Here is a 27,785-nt window from a genome sequence, read left to right on the forward strand (position 1 = left end):
CCCCCTTTCACTGCGCAGAGCGGAGAATTTTTTTTTAATATAACGGTCCAACCATTTTTTCAAAAGTTCAGTCAAGACAGATCAACAGTTCAAGAAGTTCGACAAGACACGAGCAGTCACAGCGAACGACTGGCTCCAAGAAGTGCGAGCCTCGCTGAGTAGCGAGGATCGCCGAGTCGCGATGTATCAACGAAAGTGATTTCAGAGCCGAAGGGACGAAGTATCACTCAAAACTTTATTCCTACATCAAGTGCCAGCTTCTAGCTGCAGCGCAGCCAGCGCTGCCAAGCAAGAGCGTGCAGCTCAGTCATCCAGCAGTGAAGAACCCGGCTGCCAACGAATCAGCTGAGAGCGCTCGGGCATCTCAACAGAGAGAGCGCGTGCGACTTGGCTTATCCAGCAGCGGAAAGAGCCTGACCAGCAAGAGTGTCAGCGCCACTGCGCGCCACTGTTCGGGCCACCAGCGCCACCACTGCGCGCCACTTCAGAGCGCGCCACCAGCGCCAGCCAGCGCTACAGCGCGCCACTGTTCACGCCACCAACGCCACTTCACGCCACCGTGCGCCACCAGCGCTGAGAGCGTTCGAGCAGCACCAGGAGAGAGCAGCGGGCCCACACTCAACACCCATCGGCGCGACGACGGCGAGCGTCGTGCCGACTCTTCCAGCCAGCTGTGGACAGAAACTGTGTACCGTGTTCATATGCCCCCTCCCCCACACGCTCACCCTCACACCCCCACTGCTCCGCAGGGAACAAACACATTTTTGACATAAGAGATGCCAACCTCGGCGTCTGCTTTACGCAAAGAATTGAACCAGTGATAAAGAAGACACACGATACGCATATCGGGATAATCAAGAAGGGTTGCCACTCCAAGGCGGTGCATTAAAAATCAATTGATAATGAAAAACACTGCTGCCATTGAGTTACGTGGATAAGGTCATTTAGAAGCAAAAGAGTCGTACCTTTTTCTTTTCAATGGCATAATCTTGCCAACGAATCCATTAACGCACATTTGTGCCTGTAGGAATAATACTTGTTTTATTGTTTTTCGTATGAATATCGTTGCATAATTTTAAGGACTTTATTCATATTTCTCATATGTTCGTGTTACATTGCATAAAAATTAATTGCCAATACCCAAAGTGAAACAACGTGATAAGAATTGACTTGAAGGTCTATGAAGGGATGTGGTACTGTGTGGGCAATTTTCAAATACGAATTTGCATATTATAAGGTTAAGGTTTTTGTTAGGATAGCATATGCATGTTCTTAGCATCTCTCTCTCACCAACTGCTCGCGCTATGCGGGGGGGAATGAATGAAAGTGAAACGCAATCGTGATGGTTACCGTGTTAATGCTGTGTTGAAATTCCGAGATTGAGCATTCTCATATTATCCAAAATTAAAGTTTAGCTAGAGAATAAAATTGATTAAAGCAGAAGGGTTGTGCGTGATTCTTTCTGAAATTCCGCATAAGAATTGTTCTGCGATTGAGATCTGAACCTTGGTGGACCTATCATAAGCACACTAACACACATAATCAATAAATGTCAAAGCGAGAATAATCGTATCCTTATTGCTAATACGGAGTTAAACAACGAAGCCAAGTTGACTCTCTCATTCACGCTCACAACACCTGCATAACCGCATGCGATTAATTGTCTCATCTCAATTGATAACCAACCTTCGTCACCGAGGCGGGGCCCGATTATCATAACGACCTGCAGTATCATAACCACACCCACTCGCATAAATTAATACGATTATATCTCGAATTAGCATAATTTATACGCATAATTACACAAATTCATGTAATTTTGGATAAATTATGCTAATTTTAAATTTCATTTAATTTTCATTATTTTCATCAAATTTTCATAACCCACATATACAACACTGTTTGGTGTTAGTCATACTCTGTGGTTCTATTGGGTAAAGTCACGTAGGTAAAAAAATAAAATAACAAAAATCACGACGTTTTGACCACAACACAAGTGGTCTTCATCAGGTGAAGGGACCAACCTGTCCGGAGGACAGCGTTGGAGTGAAAAAAGTCAAGCGCAGGTCGCCTCTAAGCTGTGAGTGGGTAAACAGAAAATACGCCTTGACAAAGGAATTAGCATAAAATGTAAAGCTGTGCAAGCTCGCAAATAGAATCAAAGATACATTAGCACCACCGTGAGAGTTTGGGATGCCACTAATTGAATGAATATACTGTACCATTAAAAATTCCTTTAACGTTTGGTTCGATTTAGAACATCTTTCCAATGGTTTCTTAATTTGAAGCCATATTCTCGGTTGAAATTGTGTCTGTGTTTGTAGATTTAGATTGCCTCGTGAACAAATCTCTGATAAAAACCCGTGGGTTTGCAAAGAGCCTTGGTATCGGAGAAAATTATATCGTGATCACCCAAAGCATTGTAACAATGATCAGCTACGGCAGAAGAATTCGTTTTCCCGTGTTTCAAATCTGATTTGTGCTCGCGAATTCAGTCAGAGACATGTCGCTTTGTCTCCCCGATATAGCAATCACCGCAGGTACAACTCGATTTGTAAACCCCGGGGTACTGTAAGTCAGGAATGACATCCTTCACGGATGGGATCAGATCACGAATTTTGTGTACTGTATTGAACCGGACCTGGATCTTGTGTTTGTTTAGAATTTTGGAAATGTTTTTAGTAACGCCTGCTATATATGGTAGTGTGATGGTTTTTACCGGAGTATCAAGTGGTTGTTTCTGTATGGAGGGAGAAACAGCTTGGCGGATGGTACGGTCAGAGTATCCATTCCTTTTGAGGGCCAGGTGTACATGTTTTAATTCACTGGTCAGGTGGTGTTGGTCCGAAATGCAATGAGCCCTATGGTATAAAGTTTTGATGAGATAATTCTTTTGGGCTGGGTGGTGGTGGGAATCAGGTTTCAAGTAGGAATCTGTGTGGGTGGGTTTCCTGTAGACAGAATGCCCCAATGAGCCATCAGGTCTCCTCTCAAACAGAACATCTAAGAATGGTAGCTTGCCATCTTTCTCCACGTCCATGGTGAATTTGATGGCGGGATGTCTGGAATTGATGTGGCGATGAAAAGGTTCAGAGCTGGGAGGCCATGTGGCCAAATGACGAAAGTGTCATCCACATATCTCTTCCACAGGGAAGGTCTGAGGGTGGAAGTCTGGATGGCGTCTGATTCAAATTTCTCCATGAAAATATTGGCTATCACTGGTGACAAGGGGGATCCCATGGGGGTACCCTCATTTTGTTTGTAGAAGGAGCCATTCCAAGTAAAGTAGGTATTTTTGAGGCAGTGCCTAACCAGTGCAGGTGTGTCGGGGTCTAGTCCATGTTGGACCAAATTTTCAATTATTTCAATGGTATTAGGTACTGGGACCTTGGTGAACAAAGAGACCGTGATCTGATCCCATCCGCGAAGGATGTCATTCCTGACTTACAGTACCCCGGGGTTTACAAATTGAGTTGTACCTGCGGTGATTGCTATATCGGGGAGACAAAGCGACATGTCTCTGACCGAATTCGCGAGCACAAATCAGATTTGAAACACGGCAAAACGAATTATTCTGCCGTAGCTGATCATTGTTACAACGCTGTGGGTGATCACGATATAATTTTCTCCGATACCAAGGTTCTTTGCAAACCCACGGATTTTTATCAGAGATTTGTTCACGAGGCAATCCAGATCTACAAACACAGACACAATTTCAACCGAGAAGATGGCTTCAAATTAAGCAACCATTGGAAAGATGTTCTAAATCGAACCAAACGTTAAATTTATTTTTAATGGTACAGTATATTCATTCAATTAGTGGCATGCCAAACTCTCACGGTGGTGCTAATGTATTTTTGATGCTATTTGCGAGCTTGCACAGCTTTACATTTTTATGCTAATTCCTTTGTCAAGGCGTTTTTTCTGTTTACCCACTCACAGCTTAAAGGAGGCGACCTGCTCTTGACTTTTTTCACTCCAACGCTGTCCTCCAGACAGGTTGGTCCCTTCACCTGATGAAGGCCACTTGTGTTGTGGTCGAAACGTCGTGATTTTTGTTATTTTTTTTTTTACCTACGTGACTTTACCCAATAGAACCAAAGAGTATGGATCCTTGCAGTCACGAAAGCTTTAAATCTAGAATTGGTGTTAGTCAGCCTGTGGTCTGCCTCAGCTCAGCATGGCACGTGCCAGCTCATGCCCACTGCTATCTTCTCCTGGCAGATTTCATGGCCATCTATTTATTTATTGTTTGCGAGCCAGCTGGTCAGGAAGGTTGGACGATTACCAAGGTTGGCGATATGTTAGATTATTACATCGGCGAGTCGTGAGAGATGGCGACGACTTGGGGGGAGGCCTTCATCCCGCAGTGTATGGATCACGGCTGATAATAATGATATTGATTTTATTTTCACTTAATAATTCTATAGGATTTGCGTAATTTACTCCGAAGTCTTTGCAGTATTTTGGTATTTCATTTGAGTTATGTAAAGTTAAACTTCCATTACTAGCGGTGGTAGTGGTCTTTCTCAGACCACTTCATGATATACTAATCCTGCTCCATGTCCACTCAGTATTGCTGTGGTGGATGCGTGTTGATTTAATTACAATCCTTCCACCGTGCTTACGTGTGTGTTTATTTAACTTTATTTAAACATCCCGAGTAGTTGTGGTAGCAACGGCGTTCTGTGATTCACATTAAAGGTTTTTGGGTTAGATCACGTAAGTATAAATGTGTCATAACCCTCCTCCATCTGACACAGCCAGTAAGCTTGATTTGGAGCTTTCGTGACTGAAGGAATTACTTTTTGGTTCTTTCGGTAAAGTCACGTAGAAACAAAATAAATTAAATAATAGAATACGACGTTTCGATTGCAACACAAGCAATCATCATCAGGTACGAATGAATGAGAAAAAACAAACCTGGTCAACTTAGAAATATAATGCAATACAACGTAATCAACCCTACCTGGTTGATTACGCTCTTCCAAAGATTGCTAAATTTGAGAGACAAAACACGGACACGGAGACACATATACAGACACATCAGCAGAGAGAGACACACACATAGGCACACAGAGAAACATGGCCTCTGTGTCGAGGACTTAAATAGAGAGAGGGGGGCAGAGAGAGAGGGGGGGGTAGATAAATTAGCATGTCAATGAGAGCTTTGGAGCTTTCGTGACTGCAGGAAATACTAAAAAGAACATGGAGACACAGAGAAAATAAACTGAATAAAAAAACTTAGTAAAATTTGGGAAAGTAATGCAATGCAACACAGAGAGTCGGTCAACACACAATTAACGCATAGCCTGGTTGATTACGTTCTTCCAAAGATTGCTAAATTAGAAGTTAAGTGTAAAATTTGAGAAAGAGACAAGACACAAACACGGAGACACAAAGACAGACACAAGCAGAGAGAGACAACACATTTACAATTTGAGTACGAGGTTTTGCTGGTAATTGCATTCAGCATCATCGGGCGATTTCGCAAATCGTACTCGAATTGTAAATGTAGATTTACTCTCCAATACACGGGTGGGCTGAAGTAGTCATTAATTGGCGCATTTTGTTTAAGTGACAAACCTGACTGGCTGTGTAGGGAGGTAGAGGGTTACTAAACATTTATACTTATGCGAACTAACACAAAAACCTTTAATATGAATAATATTGCTTGCAAAAGCCTACGTGTTAAACTGGCGTTCTGTTAGTCTGCTGAAACAGCGTGTGCACTGAGGGTGAATCTTGCGTGAGGATTGCATCAGGGACACCCTAGGCCACTGCAATTTGCATGTTTTCCAATTACTTCAACGATAACCTGATGGGAATTAATTGTTGAATGCTTAATTCCGACCTGCAACGGTTGTGCGTAATCTGATTGGGTTGAGTGCCATTTTACTGCAGGACTTTAACAGAGGCGAAGGCGTTCAAGGTCCTGAAGTTAATACGCCGAGCAATAAAAAGCCGAGCAATAAAACGTGCGGGGCGGGCATGTGGTTCGCACAGTTAAATTGTGTGGCACGACCAGGAAGTGGGGCTGGGCGGGGCGTTGATTTCCCCACCCAGAATGCGAAATCAACAAAATCAGATCCGATCCAAACGTTAATCACTGTCGCGGGTTTCCATAACTTGTAAACAATTAACACATTCCTGTGGAGGGAGCTGGTAGGAACGTTGGGTTGCTCGGTCAATGGCCAGGGTCAACGGCAGCGTGGTGTATTCCGCAAATATGCCCGACTGTGAGGGCGGGCACAAGCCGGCGTGAGTAGGTTAAACCTTGAGTTTTATAAGGGCACCACGGGGTGACCAGCCCCTCCCCACCCAGCCCCACCCCTCCCACCACCCAGCCCCACCCTCCCCTCCCCACCCAGCCCCTCCCCACCCAGCCCCTCCCTACCCTCCCCTCTCCACCCAGCTCCACCCTACCCTCCCCTCTCCACCCAGCCCCACCCCTCCCACGTGGACAGACATCCACAGACATACACACTTAATCCCCTGCCTCCTGTGAGAATTAATCCCGGTTGGGCTTCCAGTCCATATAAGGGCATCACGGGGTGACCAGCCCCTCCCCACCCAGCCCCACCCCACCCAGCCCCACCCCTCCCACCCCCCACCCAGCCCCACCCTCCTCACCCAGCCCCTCCCCACCCTCCCCACCCAGCCCCTCCCTACCATCCCTTCTCCACCCAGCCGCACCCCTCCCACGTGGACAGACATCCACAGACATGCACAATTAATCCCCTGCCTCCTGTGAATTAATCCCGGTTGGGCTTCCAGTGCACTACGTTTCCTACCAGTAAAATCACGCTGTACACATCTGCCATCCACACGCACCCATTCTCAAGCGCTGTCCAGGCTCGGCGCTGCTGATATCTGGTGACATCCCGCACCAAAGACAAAGATCCCCTGTGTAGCCTTAATAGACTGTTGGAACAAGTACTGTTCACAAGAAGCGCCTATGAAGGCCAGCACGGCACACCGAGGGGGTGGGTGGCCAGCACCATGCCCGGCCGCCTTTGTCTCCCCAGCGGCGACATTTAAACATCGTACCAGGTTATAATTTGAGGCTGAGTTGACCTAGGGGAGCCGCTGTACGGGTTCAGATAATCGTCACTGGTGTTGACCTTGAGCGAGAATCGAACTTGGGTCGCCAGGTTCATAGCGCAGTGCACTAACCACTGCACCACCACTCTGCACCACACACACGCGCATCCTACATCACACACACATCCTGCACTACACACATCCTGCACCACACAAGCATCCTGCACTACACACATCCTGCACCACACACATCCTGCACCACACAAGCATCCTGCACTACAGACATCCTGCACCACACAAGCATCCTGCACCACACACACACATCCTGCACCACACACACACATCCTGCACCACACACACACATCCTGCACCACACACACACCCTGCACCACCACACACACCACAGCTGTCTGCGCACCCACGCCCGTCGGGTGAATTCTCCCGTAGGCGGCGCCAACGGTGGAGTCCCTCGTGAGTCGGTCGACCAGCATGGAGAGCGCCGAGGGGTAGAAGTCCGTGTCTCCGTCCAAGGCCAGCACGTAGGTGTTGCGCTTCTTCCTCTGCGGCGGTGAACGGGGAGTAGTGGCATGGAGACAGATCAGCAACAGCGGTGGCATTACAGCCGTGACCTCGTACAGAGCAAGCAAAGCAACCCGCTCACTTAGCTCCTCAACCCCAACGCTCCTTCTCCAACCTCTAACAACCAAACACACAACGTATGCATGCTGTATGCAAGGAGGATGTCTCCCCCAATATTCAAATATGCTCAAAATGTCCCCCCCAATGTATTGCTATAAAACAAATTTCTGTTTATATGATTGTAGTTATGGTTGTACTTTATTAATCCCTGATCTCTGCCATTACATACAATGAAACAAGAAAAGGTAAATAAGAAAAAACAGAGCATTGGAATACAATACACTATTAGACATTATTGTAAAAAAAAGTCCTATGTGTTAGTGAATATTTTTTTATATATTTTAGGCAGGAAATGGCAGGAAACCAGTATTCAAATTAAGAATTTTTTCTGGGGGAGACCCCCTGGAAGACTTAGTCCCCCCCCCCAATGTTGACTCCATGACTACGGCCTTAGCTGTATGTATTGTATGTATGTATAACTTCTTTCGCATCGTATGTAGCCAACCATGTTCGTCAGGAAAGGATACAAACTAAACACAAACTGCATTTCACAGAAATGAGTGTTCAAATAGATTATTTAAAAGTGCATAGCTCCAGTGGATTCGTAATAACAACCACGCGGGTGGAGAGATCGTTTCTATCTGCAGCGCTACAACCTCTGGAAACAACCTCCCTGAAGCGGTGCGCACACTTGACTCCATCGTCACTTCATTAAGTGACAACTCAACAGCAACAACGCGGCTCTTTTCGCTTGCGTACACCAACAACTAACTCCGGTCATCCTCGCAGCAGCGGCTTTGGGCGAGCCATCGAACAAAGATGGGCACTGCATCTCGCGCTTTCAGATGCGCTTCTACAGTTGTCTGGAACGCTCTTCCTTCCGATATTAGGAAGCAACTGGAGGTTTGCACTTTTAAATAATCAATTAGATTGGAAACTACATTCTCTAGAACTGCTTTTTGTGTTTGGTTTGTTGTCCTGCCCCCACACCTCCGATTAGCACGGTTGGCTACGTATGGTGTGAAAGAAGTTAAACATAAATACAACTAAATTTCAGCCGCAAACCTATTTTACACTTCTATTTTAAACAACTGTAATAAGTGTATATATTTGTTTATTTTTGTATAGAAAGTTATATTGCTATTGTAGTGACCTATATTGGGTCACTACGGCGTTTAGCACCAGTTACTGACAGAATAGGGGAACTGTGCGTGTTAGAGCCTCTCTCTGGCACCAGAGTATGTTTGGCATGGAAGGGCGCCCTACGGGGCATGTTTCTGGTGACTATCAGAGAGAGGGCAGTTGAGGACGTGACAGTCTAGGTGAACCCGAGAGGGCACGTGACCAGGACAGGATAATGAGGGGGGCCAAAAGGTGGCGAGAAGGACACGTGATATTAGGCCTAGAACCTTCTGGTAATATCCAGAAGGGTGCGTGGCCGAGGGCGGAGCCAGGCCACGCTCAGGGGCATAAAAGGGAGGTCCCGAGAGCCGATCCAGGCTGTCTGTTGGAATGGAACGTGTCGGTGCTACGCCTCTTCGATCCTCGGTCGTCGGTCTTTATGCTCGGCATCGTGGGTCAGGCAGTGTGTTACTTACTGACCCGGTTATGTAGTTACCCCGTTGTGGTCTAGTTACCCGTTGTCGTCTAGTTAACCTGCTGTATGTTTATGTAGTTACCCTGTTGGGGTGTAAGAATAAACGTGTTGCCTCCGAGTTCAAGTGTGTGCCTCCGTGGAACCCACTACACTATTTTGAGTATCAACGTGATGATGGCGCGTTGAGTGACAGATTGTGCCAGAAAGGCAACCAAAGATTAACTTCTAAATGTGCCGACTCTGCGTGCAGAGACACGCATAGTGCACGCTATGACTGGGCCTCGACCCAGAGGGAAAGGGCCTGAGAGAGAGAGACCCTCTAACAAACGAAACAATTTAAATTTACTAGGCAAGACCCACTGAGCAATTAGCTCTTTTCAGAAGCGACCTGGCTATCACAAATAATAGCTCAACAAAGTGGATTATCACTTGGATATTTATAGCAGCCAAATACACGAAATGCGTGATGTTGATTCTAAATGTGGAGGGAAAAACCGGAGGACCCAGAGATATATCCATGCGGCCAAGGGGAGAGAGACACGTAAACTTAAAATAGGCAGGCATCAGGGTCGGGATCGAACGCAGTGCCTCCTGCATACCAAGCGAGGTAGTTAAAATCTCGCCATGGCGGCACCCTAGCAGGGTGTATTTGGCCTACACTTCCACACTGCTCCCACGTCTTGGGAGAAGTATAATTGGGTAGGCCCTGCACGTTCCCTGGATGGGCAGCTTGCGTGTGGTTCGCGTGCGGTGGGGTAGAGTGCGAATACTCACACTCTACCCCACCGCATGTAGAACTGCCCATCCACGGAATGTGCAGGGCCTACCCATTTATACTGCTAAGTTGAAAGTGGCCTCCCCTATGTCGGCTTGGCCTTAAATGAGTAAACATTAGCACTGGCGAGAAAAAGGCGGATGGGCGTGGTGTTGGACACACGACCCGCTCGCATGCCATCCCACCCTTAACAAGTGCTCGCTAACAGTACTTGCCTCAACAGTCTGTTAATGGATATATGAGGCGTCGTTGTCTTTGCAGTTTACAAAATCCTTACCTCTACCCATTCCTCTTGTTCATCTTTCTTAACTGTGTGGATCTTGTGGTAGACCTTCCAGCCAAGGAGGTAGTACAAGTACATCACCTGTACAGAACACGTCAAGGGGTTTAATAACAACAATCACCATCAGCAGCAGCAGCAGCCGCCGTGATTGATCCACTACTGGATTAAGACCTACCCAAGTCGTCGCGATGTTTCATGAGATCCTGAGTCGTTATCCACCCAGAACCTCTATTACCGACTGATTCCATCGCTCCATCTCCCCAGTGGTCACCTCTCCGCAATGAGTTCCATTCTTTGGCTGCCGCTCCGTTATTATTCTCGACCCAATGGCCATGACAGCGCGTGCTGCTCAAGTGTAACTCAACAGCGCCACCAACCTTCCCCCCCCCCCCCCCAGTCGTGGATAGAAGGCAATAGAACAACACGCAAATGAGTATCGGCGTGAGATTGCTGTGATACATCGATAACAACCCTGGTGCAGTCATCATCATCATAGCACTCAACGGGTAACACCACGGAACACCAAATCAATCGAGTCGGGGAACACTCGGTCACGGACAACACTGCTGTGTGCAACTCGTTTACAGCACTTGCCCCAAAAAGCCTGCTGAGCCTATACGTGGTATCTTCGTCTCTATGGTGTGCACTGATTCGCACGTGAAACGAATTATTAATCATCACGTGATTTAATTTCAATATGAGAGCATGACTCTCGAGGTAGCATACAGATGGCTTCAATAGATGTGAGCTATTGCCATCTGCTTCTTACGGCTGATGCTGATGTCGACTCGTAGAGCGAGCTGTAAATTTACATCGAGGTGGTTGACGATCCAGATGATTGCGTCAGGAGTAGCGGAGTGGCGAATCATCGCTGCTGTGATGATGCCTCTCCCTTCATTTGTGTTGTGAATCGGGTGTTGAGTCGTTGTGTGTTCAGTCGCTCTGTTCCAGGTGGTGACCACTGTCGATATCAGGAATGCACCGAAGCTGTGCACTTTTAACTCTAGATTGGATACTAATTTATTTTTTTGTGTTTATTTATTTTTATCTTTCTCTGTACCACCAATTAGCATGGTTGGTGAGGTACAGTGCGATAGAAGTTCAACAAACATACGTATCGTCGCTGGACACTGACCGAGATATTTACTTTTCCAATTGTGCATAATCGTCATCGTCATGTATAAGCACATCAGCTGTTGCTGTTGCTACTATGCTCTAAGTGTGGATGCGGTTGTAGGGTTTGTGGCCCAATGAGATTTGGGGCAGAAGATCTGAAGCCCAGGGATGCAACAAATACCTGGGGCCAGCGCTTGCGGTGGCGGATCATCTCCTTGTCTTTGAGGTGCACGCACAGCGAGTTGCCGTGCGGGAGTTTGTAGGAGAGTCGCGCTCCGTACGGCGTCTGAGTCCTCTCCATTGAGGGCGCCTCTTGTGGAATCTTCGAGTTTTTATCAAAATACCTTCACATCAGCAGCAGCAGCACAAGCGAAAGAGAAGACGTGCTCCAATTACTATGTTCCATTGCTGCTACTGCTGTCATATCTGGGATGAAGTCCCCAGTTGCCACCTCACTGCTGCACTCGAATATTTTTTTATAATTTTGATTATTTTGCTGCTATAAATTTCCACATGATAAGCCACTTCGTTACGCTATCATTTGCGGCCAGTGCGCTTCTAAAAAAAGATTATACCTCAGTGGGTCTTACCTGGTAAAAAAAAAGAATAGTTTCGTTTTATTTGTGATCTGCTAACTTGTCCTATACTTTGCACTCCTATCGTGTTGTTTGTTGAGGTAACGGTCTGACCCGCCCCTGCTGGACATCTGTGAAATAGAGCTTTTAGCTCATCGAATTCCTCATGCAGTATAAATACATATTCTGATTCGGAATTGAGTAAAGCAGCAGCAGTCGTGGGTGACTGATGATCCAGCACTCAAAGATTATTTCCCAGTCGTTTGCTCGCTCTCTGCCAGTCAGTCGCCTCCGTATCTCACTTCTATCGCTACTACTTCTACAACCATTGTTACTGTTCACACGAACTTCGCTGCTCGATTGCTCCACCCACGGCGAGGGCCTCGGTCGCCCAGACTGAGTCGTCTCGTTGCCCAAATTCTTACCAACGCACGAACAAAAGACAAAGATCCCCCCGTATAGCCTTCAACAGAGTGTTGGGGCAAGGGCTGTTAGCCAGTAGCACCCATGAAGGCCGGCCCGACACACAAGGGGGTGGGTGACCAGCACCACACCCGCCTGCTTTTATCTCCCCAGTGCTGCACCGTTTGTGTAAATTATGTTAAGCGCCTAGTCCGCTCTACAGCAAGGTTGGCTACGTATGGTGCAAAAAATAGTTCAACAGATGAGGTTTCTGCTCAATTCAACACGCGCGTGAACGTCCATCTATCACACCGCCCACCATAGTGTCTCTGTTTGCCGGCCAATTGTCAGTTTGTGCACCTTCGGATTTGCACTCAACAACGGTGATGGTGACGCAAGGAAGGCATTGCTAGCCCTGCGATCCGCACTCACGACGTTCATCTGCGTGACCATCACCAATCATCGTCATCGTTCACCATGATCTATTCACTTCTGAACGAAGGCATCGGCGCAACCTGTTGCCATCCTTCCCGTGGTCTCTCGCACCACGAGCTGAGCTTAACCACCCCGTGTCGTCCCGTGCTTTGTTATTACAAGGCCCGTGCCTCTATCCATCCATCCCTCCCTCCCTCCACCCACCCACCCAGCTCATCGCTACCACAGAATAACATCCGGTGCACTGACCGGCACACTTCAGCGATGACGTCCGTGAGGCTGGTCACGAACTGGTTGACCACCATGCGATCTCCCTTCCTCTCGAAGGCGTCGTCGAAGTAGATGTGAGCCGAGAAGTCGTACGGTTCCCGCTTCACCGTCTTCCCCTCCTCCTCATGATTATTCTCCTTCTCCCACTTCTTTTCCTCCTTTTCCTCCTTCTGCTTCTTTTCCTCATTCTCTTTCTTCTTCTCTTCTTTATTTTTCTCCTTCTCCTCCTCCTTCCCATCCTGCCCCTCCTTCCCCTCTTCTTCCTCCTTCTTATTCTCATTCTTCTCCATCTCCTCCTTTTTCTCATTCTTCTTCTTCCCTCCGCCGCGGGAACCGACGTTGAGATCCTTTGGCTCACTCCTGTCCAGCCTGGCAGCGGCAAGGGGGAAGGGTCGTTATTGTTATCCCGCCACACGCTCCCCATCGAGTCAAGGTCATGGTACAGCATCGCTCTCCTCTGCAATCGAGCGCTCTCCCAAGGTCTCCCGCCGAAACGTTTCCTACACCTTTCTCATCCCACTGATCACAGCAAACTTCCACCGCATCCTACTGAGTTCAACTCACAACGATCTCTACCCATCGCCGGCACCGGCTTCTGGATGAGTGCGTTTCTCTGTAGCTGTACCAGTCAGCAGCCGTCTGGAGCTCTCTCTGTATCTCCCACTGGTGCACACGCAGGAGCAACCAAGAAGCAGACTCTAACCCATCCAGGCTCTCATCTGTCCAGGATCTCACCTGGTTGAGGCTCTCACCTGCCCAGGCTCTCACCTGTCGACGCTCTCAATATTAGCATGCATCATAATAATTTTTGTTGCGGGAGCCCAGACGTGTTAACTCAAGAGAAGTTTACAGCTTACACAATTCACAAACATCGTTCAATGGTCACATACAAAGACCGGTCCGCGTTAAACACGATCAGCTGATTAGTTGCGACGTTCGAAGGAGGGCAAATGTTCTCGAGGTTAGTAACGCGCTGCTCCATGTGAAGATGTCATATTTACGAGCATCCAAAGAAAATTGAAAATACACCGCCCACAAATACTGCACTGCGTGTAAGCGGTTAAATGTCCAAGGTCGAAATATGACGGTCGTATATGCGACATGGTAATATGGCATTGCTGTAGATTGTCCAAATAAGAGCCACAGTAATGTGGTTCTATTTTGTTTAACATTTTTTCACCGGCATATGCATTGCTGCATATATCACGATATATTTTTTTCAGGACACTTTAAACGTGCAGTTTAGATTAATATCCTCAAATCTCGTTGAGCTGAAGGGAGGGACGCGGTAGCGTGGTAGCCTGACTGGTGTGGTGCCCTGCAGAAATGAATGTACGTATGTGTGGTGGACTTCTTTCACACCATACATACCCAACCAAGATAATCGAATGTGCAGGAGAAGGACAACAATCTAAACACAAAAAATAAATTCTGAAGAAATTAGTTGTCAATATTATTTAAAAGTAAATAGCTCCAGTTGTTTCCTAATATCGGAAGGAAGAGTGTTCCAGACGGCCGCAGAAGGGCATTTGAAAGTGCGCGGGGCCGTGACCACACCCCATCTCCATATTCGCGAGGGACCCCCACTGGCCCTTGGGATCCGGCCGTTTGATGGAATTGGGCGATAGGGAATATACCACCTCAGGATGGACGAGATGATCTTCGTCATCTCCTCCTTGGTCTCGTGCCACATGGTTGCGCACAAGTAGATCTTCACCCTCTCTTGCTTGTGGTTGCTAGAGGATACAACGAGAAGATGAAATCATGTTCAGATTGAGAGAGGGAATCGCAGAGCGCGGTTCTCTGTTTTATGCATTGGGCATATTGTGGGATGGACATATTTCAGTCTGTAGAATAGAAGGGCAAACGTCACAAATCGTCATCATTATGAAATAAATTCAGAAAGAAAAAAAATCCTGCTTTGATTACACTGCTCATACTTAACCTCCGACACTCAAAACACGAAACATAGACAAAGGCATCGATCAGACTAACACAAACTAAAAACAAAGATCGCCCATAGAGCCTTGAGAGACTGTTGGGGCAAGGGCTGTTAGCGACTAGCACCGATGAAGCGGGAAACGGGACTTGAGGGAGTTTATGGCCAGTCACACAGACACACACCTAGTCACACAGACACACACCTTGTCACACAGACATCTAATGACACTTACACCTCGTCACATAAATACAGCAAACAAAAAGAGTTCCCCTGTGTAGCCTGAACAAACTGTTGGGGGACGTGCTGATAGCGAGCACCTATGAAGGCCGGCACTGCACACAAGCGGGTGGGTGGCCAACACCACGCCCGGCCGCCTCCCCAGTGGTGATGTTTACACACCACACCAGTTACTAATTTTAGCAAGGGGAGGCCATGACCTATTCACACACACCTACTCACAGAGACACCTAGTCACATACACACTCCTACTGTTGTATCTAGGCCCCTTTTCCATCTTAATGTTAAAAAGTAATTTTCCGATACATATAGATACATGTTTCTATTGAGTTTTTTTTATAATAATGAATAAAAACACCAAACCAGGCCTCCGCATGGCATGTGGAGGTTATCTTTACCATGACCCACTAACACGATTTTGACATTAAGAGCCCTCCCAGGGTCAGAGGGAGCAGATAGAGAGCAGAGCACAGCGGATTGCCAGGGGCTGACGTAAACACACCAAGCCAGGGTCACTGGGAGTTTGCGCTAGCCTAGATATAGTTTAGTCAAAAAGCTGATTGGTTCTACATTACTATTAAAGTAACTTAAAATCGGAATTCAACGACAGGGTAGGCTAAAGTTATGGATCTTCACACCAACTTCAATTGAACCCTGCCAATAGCTACATCAATGTAACCATCAACCGTCTATTGGTTTAACATTAAATGTATTTCCATATTTTAATCATTTCTATACGACTTGACCCGAAGCCTATAACAATCAGGTTTTCCTAAGTCAACATAAATGCTCTAGCCTCCACCCATACGCAAATAATAAGCAGGGTTAAAGTAAGAGTAGAGAGGAAAAGAAATGCAAGCGCACAGCAAAACTGCAACATAAGCAAAGGGCGATGTTAAACCCAGGGTCGGAGAGAAAGGGAAATCCCGGCCGTCTTTGTATCCCTGCAGCGCGGGGTAGGAGTGTGTATACGCTTGGGGAAACACGAGTCAAACACCACAACGAGAAGCTGACTCAGACCTTGGATTAATACAGAATCATAACTATGGAACTCTGATGAAATGTTAACTTAAAACTTTTTAACCATTTCTTTGTGCGTCGGTGAAAGTCGGAGGGAATATCGCCCCTCCCTCCAGGTTGTGCACCCAGACAGAGAGGCGCCTTCGAGACAATTTATAACATTTGAATGTTTTACTTGTGGGTTTTATGGTAGGAGTATGACAACGGAATATACCGTGGGTGATGCACAAGGACACACACTGACACGTACGGACACACACACGGACGCAGATACATACGGACAAATCCTGACACAGCAAAAATCGAAAGAAACCCCGCCTTGTGGGCAGGATCCGAGTGAAGGGATTTTTGGGCATAAAAAGAGGATCCTGAGCATTGAAACACCAGAGTTCGACAGGAGTGGGTCGACTCTCGGGAGACAGTTCGACTCAGAGGGGTCGGAACTCGGGGAGTTCGACCAGGGGGGTCGGAACTCGGGGAGTTCGACTCGGAGGAGGTCGGAACGTGGGGAGTTCGACCAGTGGGTCGGCTCAGGAGCAGTTCCAATCGGGAACGAGAGCAACAGGTCGCCAGCCGGCGAGCTGTAGAGCAGGGGGCGGCGAGCAGAAGCCAAAGTGGCCCCGTCGCTACCCACTGACGTTGGCAAGACTCGCAGGGTAGTGAGGCGTCACCTAGTGTGATTTCCAAGAGCTGAAAGACAGAGTATTGCTGAAAGATTATTCTACATTGAGTCCAGCTGAGAGCGACCGACGCACTAAGCAAGAGCTTCTGCAAACCAGAGCAAGAGCACGTGCGACTTGAGTCATCCAGCAGTGGAGAAAAACCTGCTTTCAGCAAACCAGCAACGAGCACGTTCGAGTTCTCCACCCAGAGAGAGGGAGCGTGCCGATGCAGCTCATCCAACAGCGGAGAGAAACTGCTGTCAGCGAACCAGCACGAGCGTGATTGCGCAGCTCATCCAGCAGTGGAGAGAGGTGTCCACTGAGCAGCACTGAGAGCGATCAAGCAACTCTCCCCCGTGGACAGAGGCTGGCTGCTGCGTGGAGGAGGGCGGCGATTCGTATGATGCACTCCCACACACCTCACCGCTCTAAAGGGAGCGAGGCTACTTCTCCTCCAAGCGATGCCAACTTCAGCGTATGGCAACGCAAAGAATTAATTCCAAACACTGACTATTCAAAACAATTCATATCACTCAAACATACACGGGTCCTTAACCAGAGGCGAACACTCAAGTCCGTGAACCATCTGGCTGTGGAAGCATCGATCGTGTGATAACAGTCTGACATTTATAAGTATATTCATAATTTCCCTCTTTAATATTTTGTTTTGGACTGTACTTCTAATCGCATAAGTTACCAACCGATCCATCAATGCGAATTAACCCTTGGAACCTTCGCCACGAAGCTATGCTCCCGGGGAGGAATCGTGCTAAACCGATTTTCTGATCATACAATCTTATTCACGAATTAATTAATTAATCTCCCGTGAGATAACCCGTTCCGCCGCATACCCTCACACTAAGCCATTTCGGTAATCTTATAGTCTGTCCGGTGGATCTGTTGTTACATTTATGCCTTTGGAAATAATAACTGTTTGATTGTCTTTTTATATGAATACCGTTGCATGTTAATCAATCGCCTGTGATAATGTGCTGACCATTTCAAGCATAATGATCGTTCATATTATAATGTATAAGCTTTTGTGTAGCATAGCGTTGGCATGTGCTGACTCTCTCTCTCACTAACAGCAATCGCTTTATGCGGGGTCCATGTGTTATCAAAGTGAAATCGTACAGTCGTTGATGATACTGTCTTGATACCGTGTGGATACCGTGTTGAAGTTCCGAGATTGAGAGTCACATACATATTATAGTTAAGGTTTAATTAGAAAATAAATTGATTAATACAGAAGTGGTCGTGTGATTCTTTCCTGGAATTTTTGCATAAATCTGTATCCTGCGACGAGATATGAACTCGGGAACCTAAACTATAAACACACCAATCCACACTCATTAAACGTTAATAAAGCGAATGATATGAACTTGGGACCTAAAATATGAACACTCAGGGAGTGTTAAAGCGAGAATCATTGTATTATGCTGATCAATAATACGAAGTTAGACAACGAGGCCGAATTGACACTAGCGTAACTGCACACGATTGATTGCGTTATCCTGATTGATAACCCCACCTCGTCAATGAGGCGGGGCCTGATTATCATGAAGGCTATCATTAACACAACCACACCCTCTCGTATAAATGAATACGATTACCTCTCTAATTAGCATAGTTACACGCATAATTACACGAATTAGCATAATTTCGGATTAATTATGCAAATTTCGAATTTCATTTAGTTTTAATTATTTTTCATCAATTTTCACACACCCACATATACAACAAATTGGGGGCTCGTCCGGGATCTCTCGCAGACAGTTTATGCTTAAATTAAGGAACGAATCACTGTTGCATTAATCAAGGTATTGTGAACTAACATTGCCATGCGACTGTAAACGGGTAAAACAAACAAAAAAACGCACTCTGAAGGAAAATACCAGAGTAGCAGTGGATAACAAAGACAGTGGGGGTAAGATTATTTGCTCGAGTTGAACCAATATCCTGTGATACAAATGTTTTTATATGTGCTCTGAAGTGGAATTCCAGAGTAACTCACGCCGCACATGAGATGTTAGAATTAAGATACACTCTTAAGTCTATTAACTACACTACATAATAGAGAACGGCATGACCCGCAACATTCTGAGTTTGACACCCCAACGCATAACACCGATATAGAGGGGACCTCCTAGGAGGAGATAGAATCTATGGAAAAACAATATCGTGAATTTGTGTTAAAATGTACTGGACGGACTGCTAGAGAGCAGACAGAGCAGAGAGACATATGGGAGGGGAGACATATAGAAGATGTTAAGGCACATAGGAGGAAACTACTTAAGGACGTGATGACATGTAACAAAGCCGAACGTGATGTAAAAATTGCAGAAATAGTAAGGTTAGACTCATATCTCCTCACACAGACAGACAGAAAAAGATTATGGAATGAGGTAAAATTTGAAAGGGAAAGAAAGGAGAAACTGTCCCTAATAGAGGAGGTAGAGCGTCTGCACACCCTCGTGAGAGAAAAAGAGTCGGCGCAGAATGCACCAGCGAAACCCCCAGATGTTGATACACATAACACATATGGGAGTAACAGTTTACCACACTCCGAGCCACGCGGACGTAAACCAGAGACAGGTCACACAGGAGGTGTGGCTACCAATCAAAGTGGTTTTGACAGAGATTCCCCCTCGCGACTCGAGAGAGGGGAGGGAGAGATACGGATGAAAACAGGAAAACATAGGACTGACAACTTCGAGGGTAGAGAGGAAAAAAATATTAACACTAAGTCAGCAGGATATTCTGTACTGATCGAGCAAAAAAGGGCGGAGCTGGGGCAAGACGAGCGACATGACAGAGACAGCTCATTTGGTAGACGCATTCCACGCAAGCACGACCGACGTGGAACCTATGGCAGAGATTACTTTCCAGAAAGACGCACATCACACAAGCATGAGCCATGGGATAAGCAGGAATCACCGAGCAAAGTTGACTCACGTTACAGGTGCAAGAGGCACTACAAAAGTTATGTTAAGCAGCGCCACCGTGATGGTGACAGCTCGAGTGAGCACTCCTCAGGAACAGACGCCTCTGACGATGATCAACTGTCCGAATACTCATTCAGTAGTAAAACTCTGAAATTGATGGACAAGGCTCTCGTCAGAATTCCCTACTTTGATCCACACGATAGGAACAGAGACATACACGCTCACATCGCAACGGTAGAAGCAGAAGCAGTGATCAGGGGTTTGAGGAAAACGAATGAGAAAGCCAGTTTACTGAGACGAAACTTGCACGAGCAGTCTATACCATGGGTAAAGTCGCTTTCATACAAGGTTCGGAACGATTTCAAAAAGCTGAGCCTGGCAGTGAGCCGGAAGTTTGGAGAATATTTAACATGGTCTGAGGGATTTAATGCTGCAAAATCTATGACCCAGTGCGCAGACGAGGATCCGCGAGATTACCTCCTACGGTTTAAAAGAGCGTACTACGCGGGTGATGTGGATCAGTATCACGAAGGTGGCAAAAGGTTCAAAGTTATGTTTTTTGGGTCTTTGAGTCCAGAGATTACAGAAATTGTGGGAATGGTTTTGAATCCAGAAACAGCCTCCTTACACCATATAGAGGATAAGGCGCACAGAGCTTGGCTGTACAGAGCTAAAGACAATAGTTCTACGACACCCAGGGAGAGGGATGATGTAACCAGCGTTTCAGAGGGAAATAAAAATCACGTGAGCAGAAACACAGCACCACCAGCGAGGCAATGGCCCGCAGGCTGGGAGCGATCGCAGCGTGCAGGGACGCATATTTGCGAGAATCGCGGTGTGTGTAGACCAAGAGCAGAATCATGCCGGGTCCCAATGCCACGACACACGAGGGATCAAACACAATCAGCCCACTTCCGATCGATTCCCCCACCAGTTTTACCAGGAGAGAGCAGAGGCATGAGGAATAGGGAGACAGGCGTGAGCTTGGCTGAGACACAAAAAATGACACGGGCACGTGATGAATCAATCACATTGGTTGAGAGGGAGCTTTCAGTAAGAGCGGTGTCCGTGGAGCTGCAGGGAAATCATGGACCCGTTAAAAAAATTAAGCAGGCTGCTGTTGACAAGGTAAACCAGGAGGGTCCCAATGATTGGAAAAAAATAACTGCGTCGGGTACCAGTTCTGATAATGTGGTGGAGAGCGCAAGTGTTGCTCCCGTAATTGACACACCTATCGAGCAGGGAAACATAACTGCATTAAAGTGTGATCCTACAGGAGATGATAACCAATCGCAGGGAGGGAAAGGAAAACCTGATTGTCTGGTAAATATAAATGCCACCCCTTGTGTCGCGGAAGTGCGTGAGTGTACTGTGGAAGAGGCAGATGAATGCAGACATCAGCCTTTGGATGTTAAATTGTGCTCGGGCACACTAAGGAGGGATGGAGATCAGAGTGTTGAAGTGGAGGAGAAGAATATCCGTGACGGATCGGGAATTGTGTTGAAACACAGCACACTCAAAAGCACGGAATCGAATCGTGACCAAGAATCGAATCGTGGCACGGAATCGTAGCGCAGAAGGGAATCGTGGCCCAGAGTCAAATCGACTCCCAGAGGCAGCAGATGTGCACAGGGCTGCGGAGAATGCAAATGACCCCAACAGTCGAGCACGGAAACTCGTGGTGTATGTTGATCCTGGTTACGCACAGCATAACTTCACGTCACACAATCTCACATGGAAAGGGAGTGATAAAATAAATTACCGCTACGAACCAGTGAGCCATGTTCATTTGGCCAAAGCCATCACGACGATGAGCCGGGACGATGATATGATGATGTTGCATGGAAGGGTCATAGGTAACTCTAAGATACCTGGCCATGAGAGATATGATACACTCGTGACTAAAAGAGTCAGTCAGGTTATCAATGACTTGGTACAAAGGTGGCAGAGAGGTAACATGAGAAAGACAGAGAGACACCGTGGTTCTCGTTAACCTGCACTCCGCCATGGTTAACTTAACAATCCAAGAATTGGGTTTCCCAATCCGAGATCTGTACGAAGAAGAGAATACTCGACAGCCAATTCAATGGTTGATCCAAAGACCTGTTGCATTGCACCAGCGGCAGCATCAGTGATCTTCTCCAAGGACAAATTCCTTCATATCTGGTAACTCCAACACTAAAAAAAAAAATGTGCTACCATCAGCATCCCTGGAAACAATCAGTACAACACAGGTACAAATTGCCTTTAAAATGGGTACAGCCACACCCATACATGGGGACTCCCAGACCAGACAGCTGGCATTTTTGTTGAATTTCCCACTGGTCAAACCCGAAAATGTATTCCGATTGCGGACAGTATTGAACGTGTGTACATGGAATAACGACATCTCCTATAACATGTAGCCAGTAAAACAATGTCCCCTTGTTTTACCTTCCTTTTAGTATTTCTTTTCTTATTTCAAATGCAATCATAAGTTGTGACGTGCGCGCGTTGTAAGGAAAAATTACTTGAGTAATATTGATGATTCATGATGGAAAAGTGCATAGATTCTTTGTTTTAAAAATGACCCGTGGCCAATTGACCACCGATCATTTTTAAAAGGGCGGAATGTTGTATCTAGGCCCCTTTTCCATCTTAATGTTAACAGGTAATTTTCCGATACATATAGATACATGTTTCTATTGGTTTTTTTTATAATAATAATGAATAAAAACACCAAACCAGGCCTCCGCATGGCATGTGGAGGTTATCTTTACCATGACCCACTAACACGATTTTGACATTAAGAGCCCTCCCAGGGTCAGAGGGAGCAGATAGAGAGCAGAGCACAGCGGATTGCCAGGGGCTGACGTAAACACACCAAGCCAGGGTCACTGGGAGTTTGCGTTAGCCTAGATATAGTTCAGTCAAAAAGATGATTGGTTCTAAATTACTATTAAAGTAACTTAAAATCGGAATTCAACGACAGGGTAGGCTAAAGTTATGGATCTTCACACCAACTTCAATTGAACCCTGCCAATAGCTACATCAATGTAACCATCAACCGTCTATTGGTTTAACATTAAATGTATTTCCATATTTTAATCATTTCTATACGACTTGACCCGAAGCCTATAACAATCAGGTTTTCCTAAGTCAACATAAATGCTCTAGCCTCCACCCATACACAAATAATAAGCAGGGTTAAAGTAAGATTAGAGAGGAAAAGAAATGCAAGCGCACAGCAAAACTGCAACATAAGCAAAGGGCGATGTTAAACCCAGGGTCGGAGAGAAAGGGAAATCCCGGCCGTCTTTGTATCCCTGCAGCGCGGGGTAGGAGTGTGTATACGCTTGGGGAAACACGAGTCAAACACCACAACGAGAAGCTGACTCAGACCTTGGATTAATACAGAATCATAACTATGGAACTCTGATGAAATGTTAACTTAAAACTTTTTAACCATTTCTTTGTGCGTCGGTGAAAGTCGGAGGGAATATCGCCCCTCCCTCCAGGTTGTGCACCCAGACAGAGAGGCGCCTTCGAGACAATTTATAACATTTGATTGTTTTACTTGTGGGTTTTATGGTAGGAGTATGACAACGGAATATACCGTGAGTGATGCACAAGGACACACACTGACACGTACGGACACACACACGGACGCAGATACATACGGACAAATCCTGACACAGCAAAAATCGAAAGAAACCCCGCCTTGTGGGCAGGATCCGAGTGAAGGGATTTTTGGGCATAAAAAGAGGATCCTGAGCATTGAAACACCAGAGTTCGACAGGAGTGGGTCGACTCTCGGGAGACAGTTCGACTCGGAGGGGTCGGAACTCGGGGAGTTCGACCAGGGGGGTCGGAACTCGGGGAGTTCGACTCGGAGGAGGTCGGAACGCGGGGAGTTCGACCAGTGGGTCGGCTCAGGAGCAGTTCCAATCGGGAACGAGAGCAACAGGTCGCCAGCCGGCGAGCTGCAGAGCAGGGGGCGGCGAGCAGAAGCCAAAGTGGCCCCGTCGCTACCCACTGACGTTGGCAAGACTCGCAGGGTAGTGAGGCGTCACCTAGTGTGATTTCCAAGAGCTGAAAGACAGAGTATTGCTGAAAGATTATTCTACATTGAGTCCAGCTGCAGAGCGACCGACGCACCAAGCAAGAGCTTCTGCAAACCAGAGCAAGAGCACGTGCGACTTGAGTCATCCAGCAGTGGAGAAAAACCTGCTTTCAGCAAACCAGCAACGAGCACGTTCGAGTTCTCCACCCAGAGAGAGGGAGCGTGCCGATGCAGCTCATCCAACAGCGGAGAGAAACTGCTGTCAGCGAACCAGCACGAGCGTGATCGCGCAGCTCATCCAGCAGTGGAGAGAGGTGTCCACTGAGCAGCACTGAGAGCGATCAAGCAACTCTCCCCCGTGGACAGAGGCTGGCTGCTGCGTGGAGGAGGGCGGCGATTCGTATGATGCACTCCCACACACCTCACCGCTCTAAAGGGAGCGAGGCTACTTCTCCTCCAAGCGATGCCAACTTCAGCGTATGGCAACGCAAATAATTAATTCCAAACACTGACTATTCAAAACAATTCATATCACTCAAACATACACGGGTCCTTAACCAGAGGCGAACACTCAAGTCCGTGAACCATCTGGCTGTGGAAGCATCGATTGTGTGATAACAGTCTGACATTTATAAGTATATTCATCATTTCCCTCTTTAATATTTTGTTTTGGACTGTACTTCTAATCGCATAAGTTACCAACCGATCCATCAATGCGAATTAACCCTTGGAACCTTTGCCACGAAGCTACGCTCCCGGGGAGGAATCGTGCTAAACCGATTTTCTGATCATACAATCTTATTCACGAATTAATTAATTAATCTCCCGTGAGATAACCCGTTCCGCCGCATACCCTCACACTAAGCCATTTCGGTAATCTTATAGTCTGTCCGGTGGATCTGTTGTTACATTTATGCCTTTGGAAATAATAACTGTTTGATTGTCTTTTTATATGAATACCGTTGCATGTTAATCAATCGCCTGTGATAATGTGCTGACCATTTCAAGCATAATGATCGTTCATATTATAATGTATAAGCTTTTGTGTAGCATAGCGTTGGCATGTGCTAACTCTCTCTCTCACTAACAGCAATCGCTTTATGCGGGGTCCATGTGTTATCAAAGTGAAATCGTACAGTCGTTGATGATACTGTCTTGATACCGTGTGGATACCGTGTTGAAGTTCCGAGATTGAGAGTCACATACATATTATAGTTAAGGTTTAATTAGAAAATAAATTGATTAATACAGAAGTGGTCGTGTGATTCTTTCCTGGAATTTTTGCATAAATCTGTATCCTGCGACGAGATATGAACTCGGGAACCTAAACTATAAACACACCAATCCACACTCATTAAACGTTAATAAAGCGAATGATATGAACTTGGGACCTAAAATATGAACACTCAGGGAGTGTTAAAGCGAGAATCATTGTATTATGCTGATCAATAATACGAAGTTAGACAACGAGGCCGAATTGACACTAGCGTAACTGCACACGATTGATTGCGTTATCCTGATTGATAACCCCACCTCGTCAACGAGGCGGGGCCTGATTATCATGAAGGCTATCATTAACACAACCACACCCTCTCGTATAAATGAATACGATTACCTCTCTAATTAGCATAGTTACACGCATAATTACACGAATTAGCATAATTTCGGATTAATTATGCAAATTTCGAATTTCATTTGGTTTTAATTATTTTTCATCAATTTTCACACACCCACATATACAACACTACTCACAGAGACACCTGGTCACACACACACACACACCTACTCACAGAGACACCTAGTCACACACACACCTACTCACAGAGACACCTAGTCACACACACACCTACTCACAGAGACACCTAGTCACACACACACACACCTACTCACAGAGACACCTAGTCACACACACACACACCTACTCACAGAGACACCTAGTCACACACACACACACCTACTCACAGAGACACCTAGTCACACACACACACCTACTCACAAAGACACCTAGTCACACACACACCTACTCACAGAGACACCTAGTCACACAACCGCCATTCGCCACTAAGTGGCGGTGACGTCACCACGACGCTTGTGCCAGGCCATGTGCACCTTGAGGCCACGTGAAGTGTCGAACGCCCACTGGCAGGAGGTCACGGGGCAGACCCAGGTGCTACGGGTCGACTGACTGAGATGACTGGCTGATGCACCACCTGTGCCAACCTGCTGTGCTTTAGCCACACGGCGCTCGGCTCGTTGTTGTGAGCGTCGCTCCTCCACCCTCCGTTGTTGTTGGAGGGCGACTGCCTCCAACTGCCCAGTAGCATCCTTCACGAGCCTCCTCCACAGAGGCCGATCTTGACACCGCTGGTACCAGTCATCGGCAAGTCCACTCAGCTCCACGTCTCCCTGTACCACATCACTCCATCTCTTCTCTAGCCCGTGCCGCGCCCGCCTAGCCCCCTCGACCCGGCCGAACAAAAGCCGTTTCAACATACGGTAGCTGGGCATGCGGGCTACATGAACCAACCTAGTCACACACACACACACCTACTCACAGAGACCCCTAGTCACACACACACCTAATACCTAGTCACAAATTACTCATAGTCACACACGCTCATAGTCACACACGCAAGTCCAATACATCGCACCAACACCAACATACGGACCTCCTCTCCTCCAGCACCACCACCTCCTCCTCCTCCTGCTGCTGCTGCCGCCGGTTGAGCAGCAGCCCCGCAATGAGACACGCAGGCTGCGGGGTGCGGCGTACGAAGAGCTCGCGTGTGCGCTCCATGCGCGTCGCGTCATCTGGGCGCAACGCGGGCGCCGCCGCCAGCAGCAGCGCCGCCAACCACAGAGCCCCGGCGCCGAACGTGGCCACGGCGTCCACTGCGGAGTCCTCGCCGGCGCCTACGAACGAGCAGACGGCGGCGGCCGTGCGGTCGTAGAAGAGTGAGGCGGTTGCGGGCATCGTCCGCTCGGAGCCGTTCCACCGTCGGACCGACTCGCAGTCGTAGCGAGAGTCGCCCGAGGTGTCGAGCGCGAGGTGGAGGGCAAAGACGACTGCCAGGGCAGCGGGCGTGGCGAGGCAGAGCGGCGCGGCGAAGCAGCTCCCCTGCTGGCGGATCTTGCAGGCGGCGTTCGCGAGCCACTTGCAGAGGATGGAGGCGCCCACCTGCACGCCCAGCAGAGCCAGGGCGAGCGCAATGCTCTCGCGGTGTTCCGCGATGCCGGCGATGGCGCTGAAGCTCCTCCACTCGTCCTCGACGCCCGCGTCCAGCAGCACGACCGCCACGATGATGAGCGTGCGCACGAGCGAGCCGTAGAACTCGGCGAGGTTCCGCGATTCCCCGATGGCGTTGCGGAATTCCCGGAGCCAACCAGCGGGCAGGAAGTTCTCCCACCACGACAGGGACACGAGCAGCAGGCTCAGCAGCAGCAGCGCCAGGTGCGCGAACCTTCTTGCCTCCGTGGAGCCATTGTCGGGCGCCACCAACGCCGCCTTGGCGACCGACAGTGCTAAGGCGACGAGACAGCAGCAGAGGGAGGCCAGACTCAGAAGCTTGGACGTCCGGGGCGGCTTCCTGCGTCCCGTCCACCTGCCGGCGAACTGCAGCGCGCTCGGCACCAGGGTGACACCGTTGAGGAGGAGGATGCTGCTGAAAAGGTTCGCCGACTCCGCCGGGAGGACGACGATGGCCATGAGCGCCGCTCCGAGGCCAATGAAGCCTTCCAGCAGGCAGTTCTGGGTGATGCCCAAACAAACGCAAGGACACTGAGACATAGAGAGATTGAGGA

General features: G+C 47.6%; 1 protein-coding gene across 2 annotated transcripts; it reads right to left on the reverse strand.

Moving 5' to 3' along the window:
* Positions 1–214: 214 nt before the first annotated feature.
* On the reverse strand, positions 215–27,771 carry LOC142925722 (uncharacterized). 2 transcript variants are annotated; one of them, XM_076069132.1, is made up of 7 exons: positions 26,654–27,771; positions 14,777–14,872; positions 13,116–13,505; positions 11,636–11,798; positions 10,333–10,419; positions 7,463–7,604; positions 215–671 (listed from the first exon to the last, which is right to left on the reverse strand). In XM_076069132.1, exons 1-7 carry the CDS (start codon positions 27,769–27,771, stop codon positions 619–621), a joined length of 2,049 nt encoding a protein of 682 aa, XP_075925247.1. In that variant the 3' UTR covers positions 215–618. The 2 variants fall into 2 exon arrangements, with proteins under 2 accessions (XP_075925247.1, XP_075925246.1); XM_076069131.1 differs by lacking the exon at positions 215–671 and having other exon boundaries at positions 6,684–7,604.
* Positions 27,772–27,785: the final 14 nt, after the last annotated feature.

Source organism: Petromyzon marinus, chromosome 23 (genome assembly GCF_048934315.1).
Source record: "Petromyzon marinus isolate PM22_M1 ecotype Great Lakes invasive population chromosome 23, UKy_Petmar_22M1.pri1.0, whole genome shotgun sequence".
Classification (NCBI taxonomy): Eukaryota; Metazoa; Chordata; class Hyperoartia; order Petromyzontiformes; family Petromyzontidae; genus Petromyzon; species Petromyzon marinus.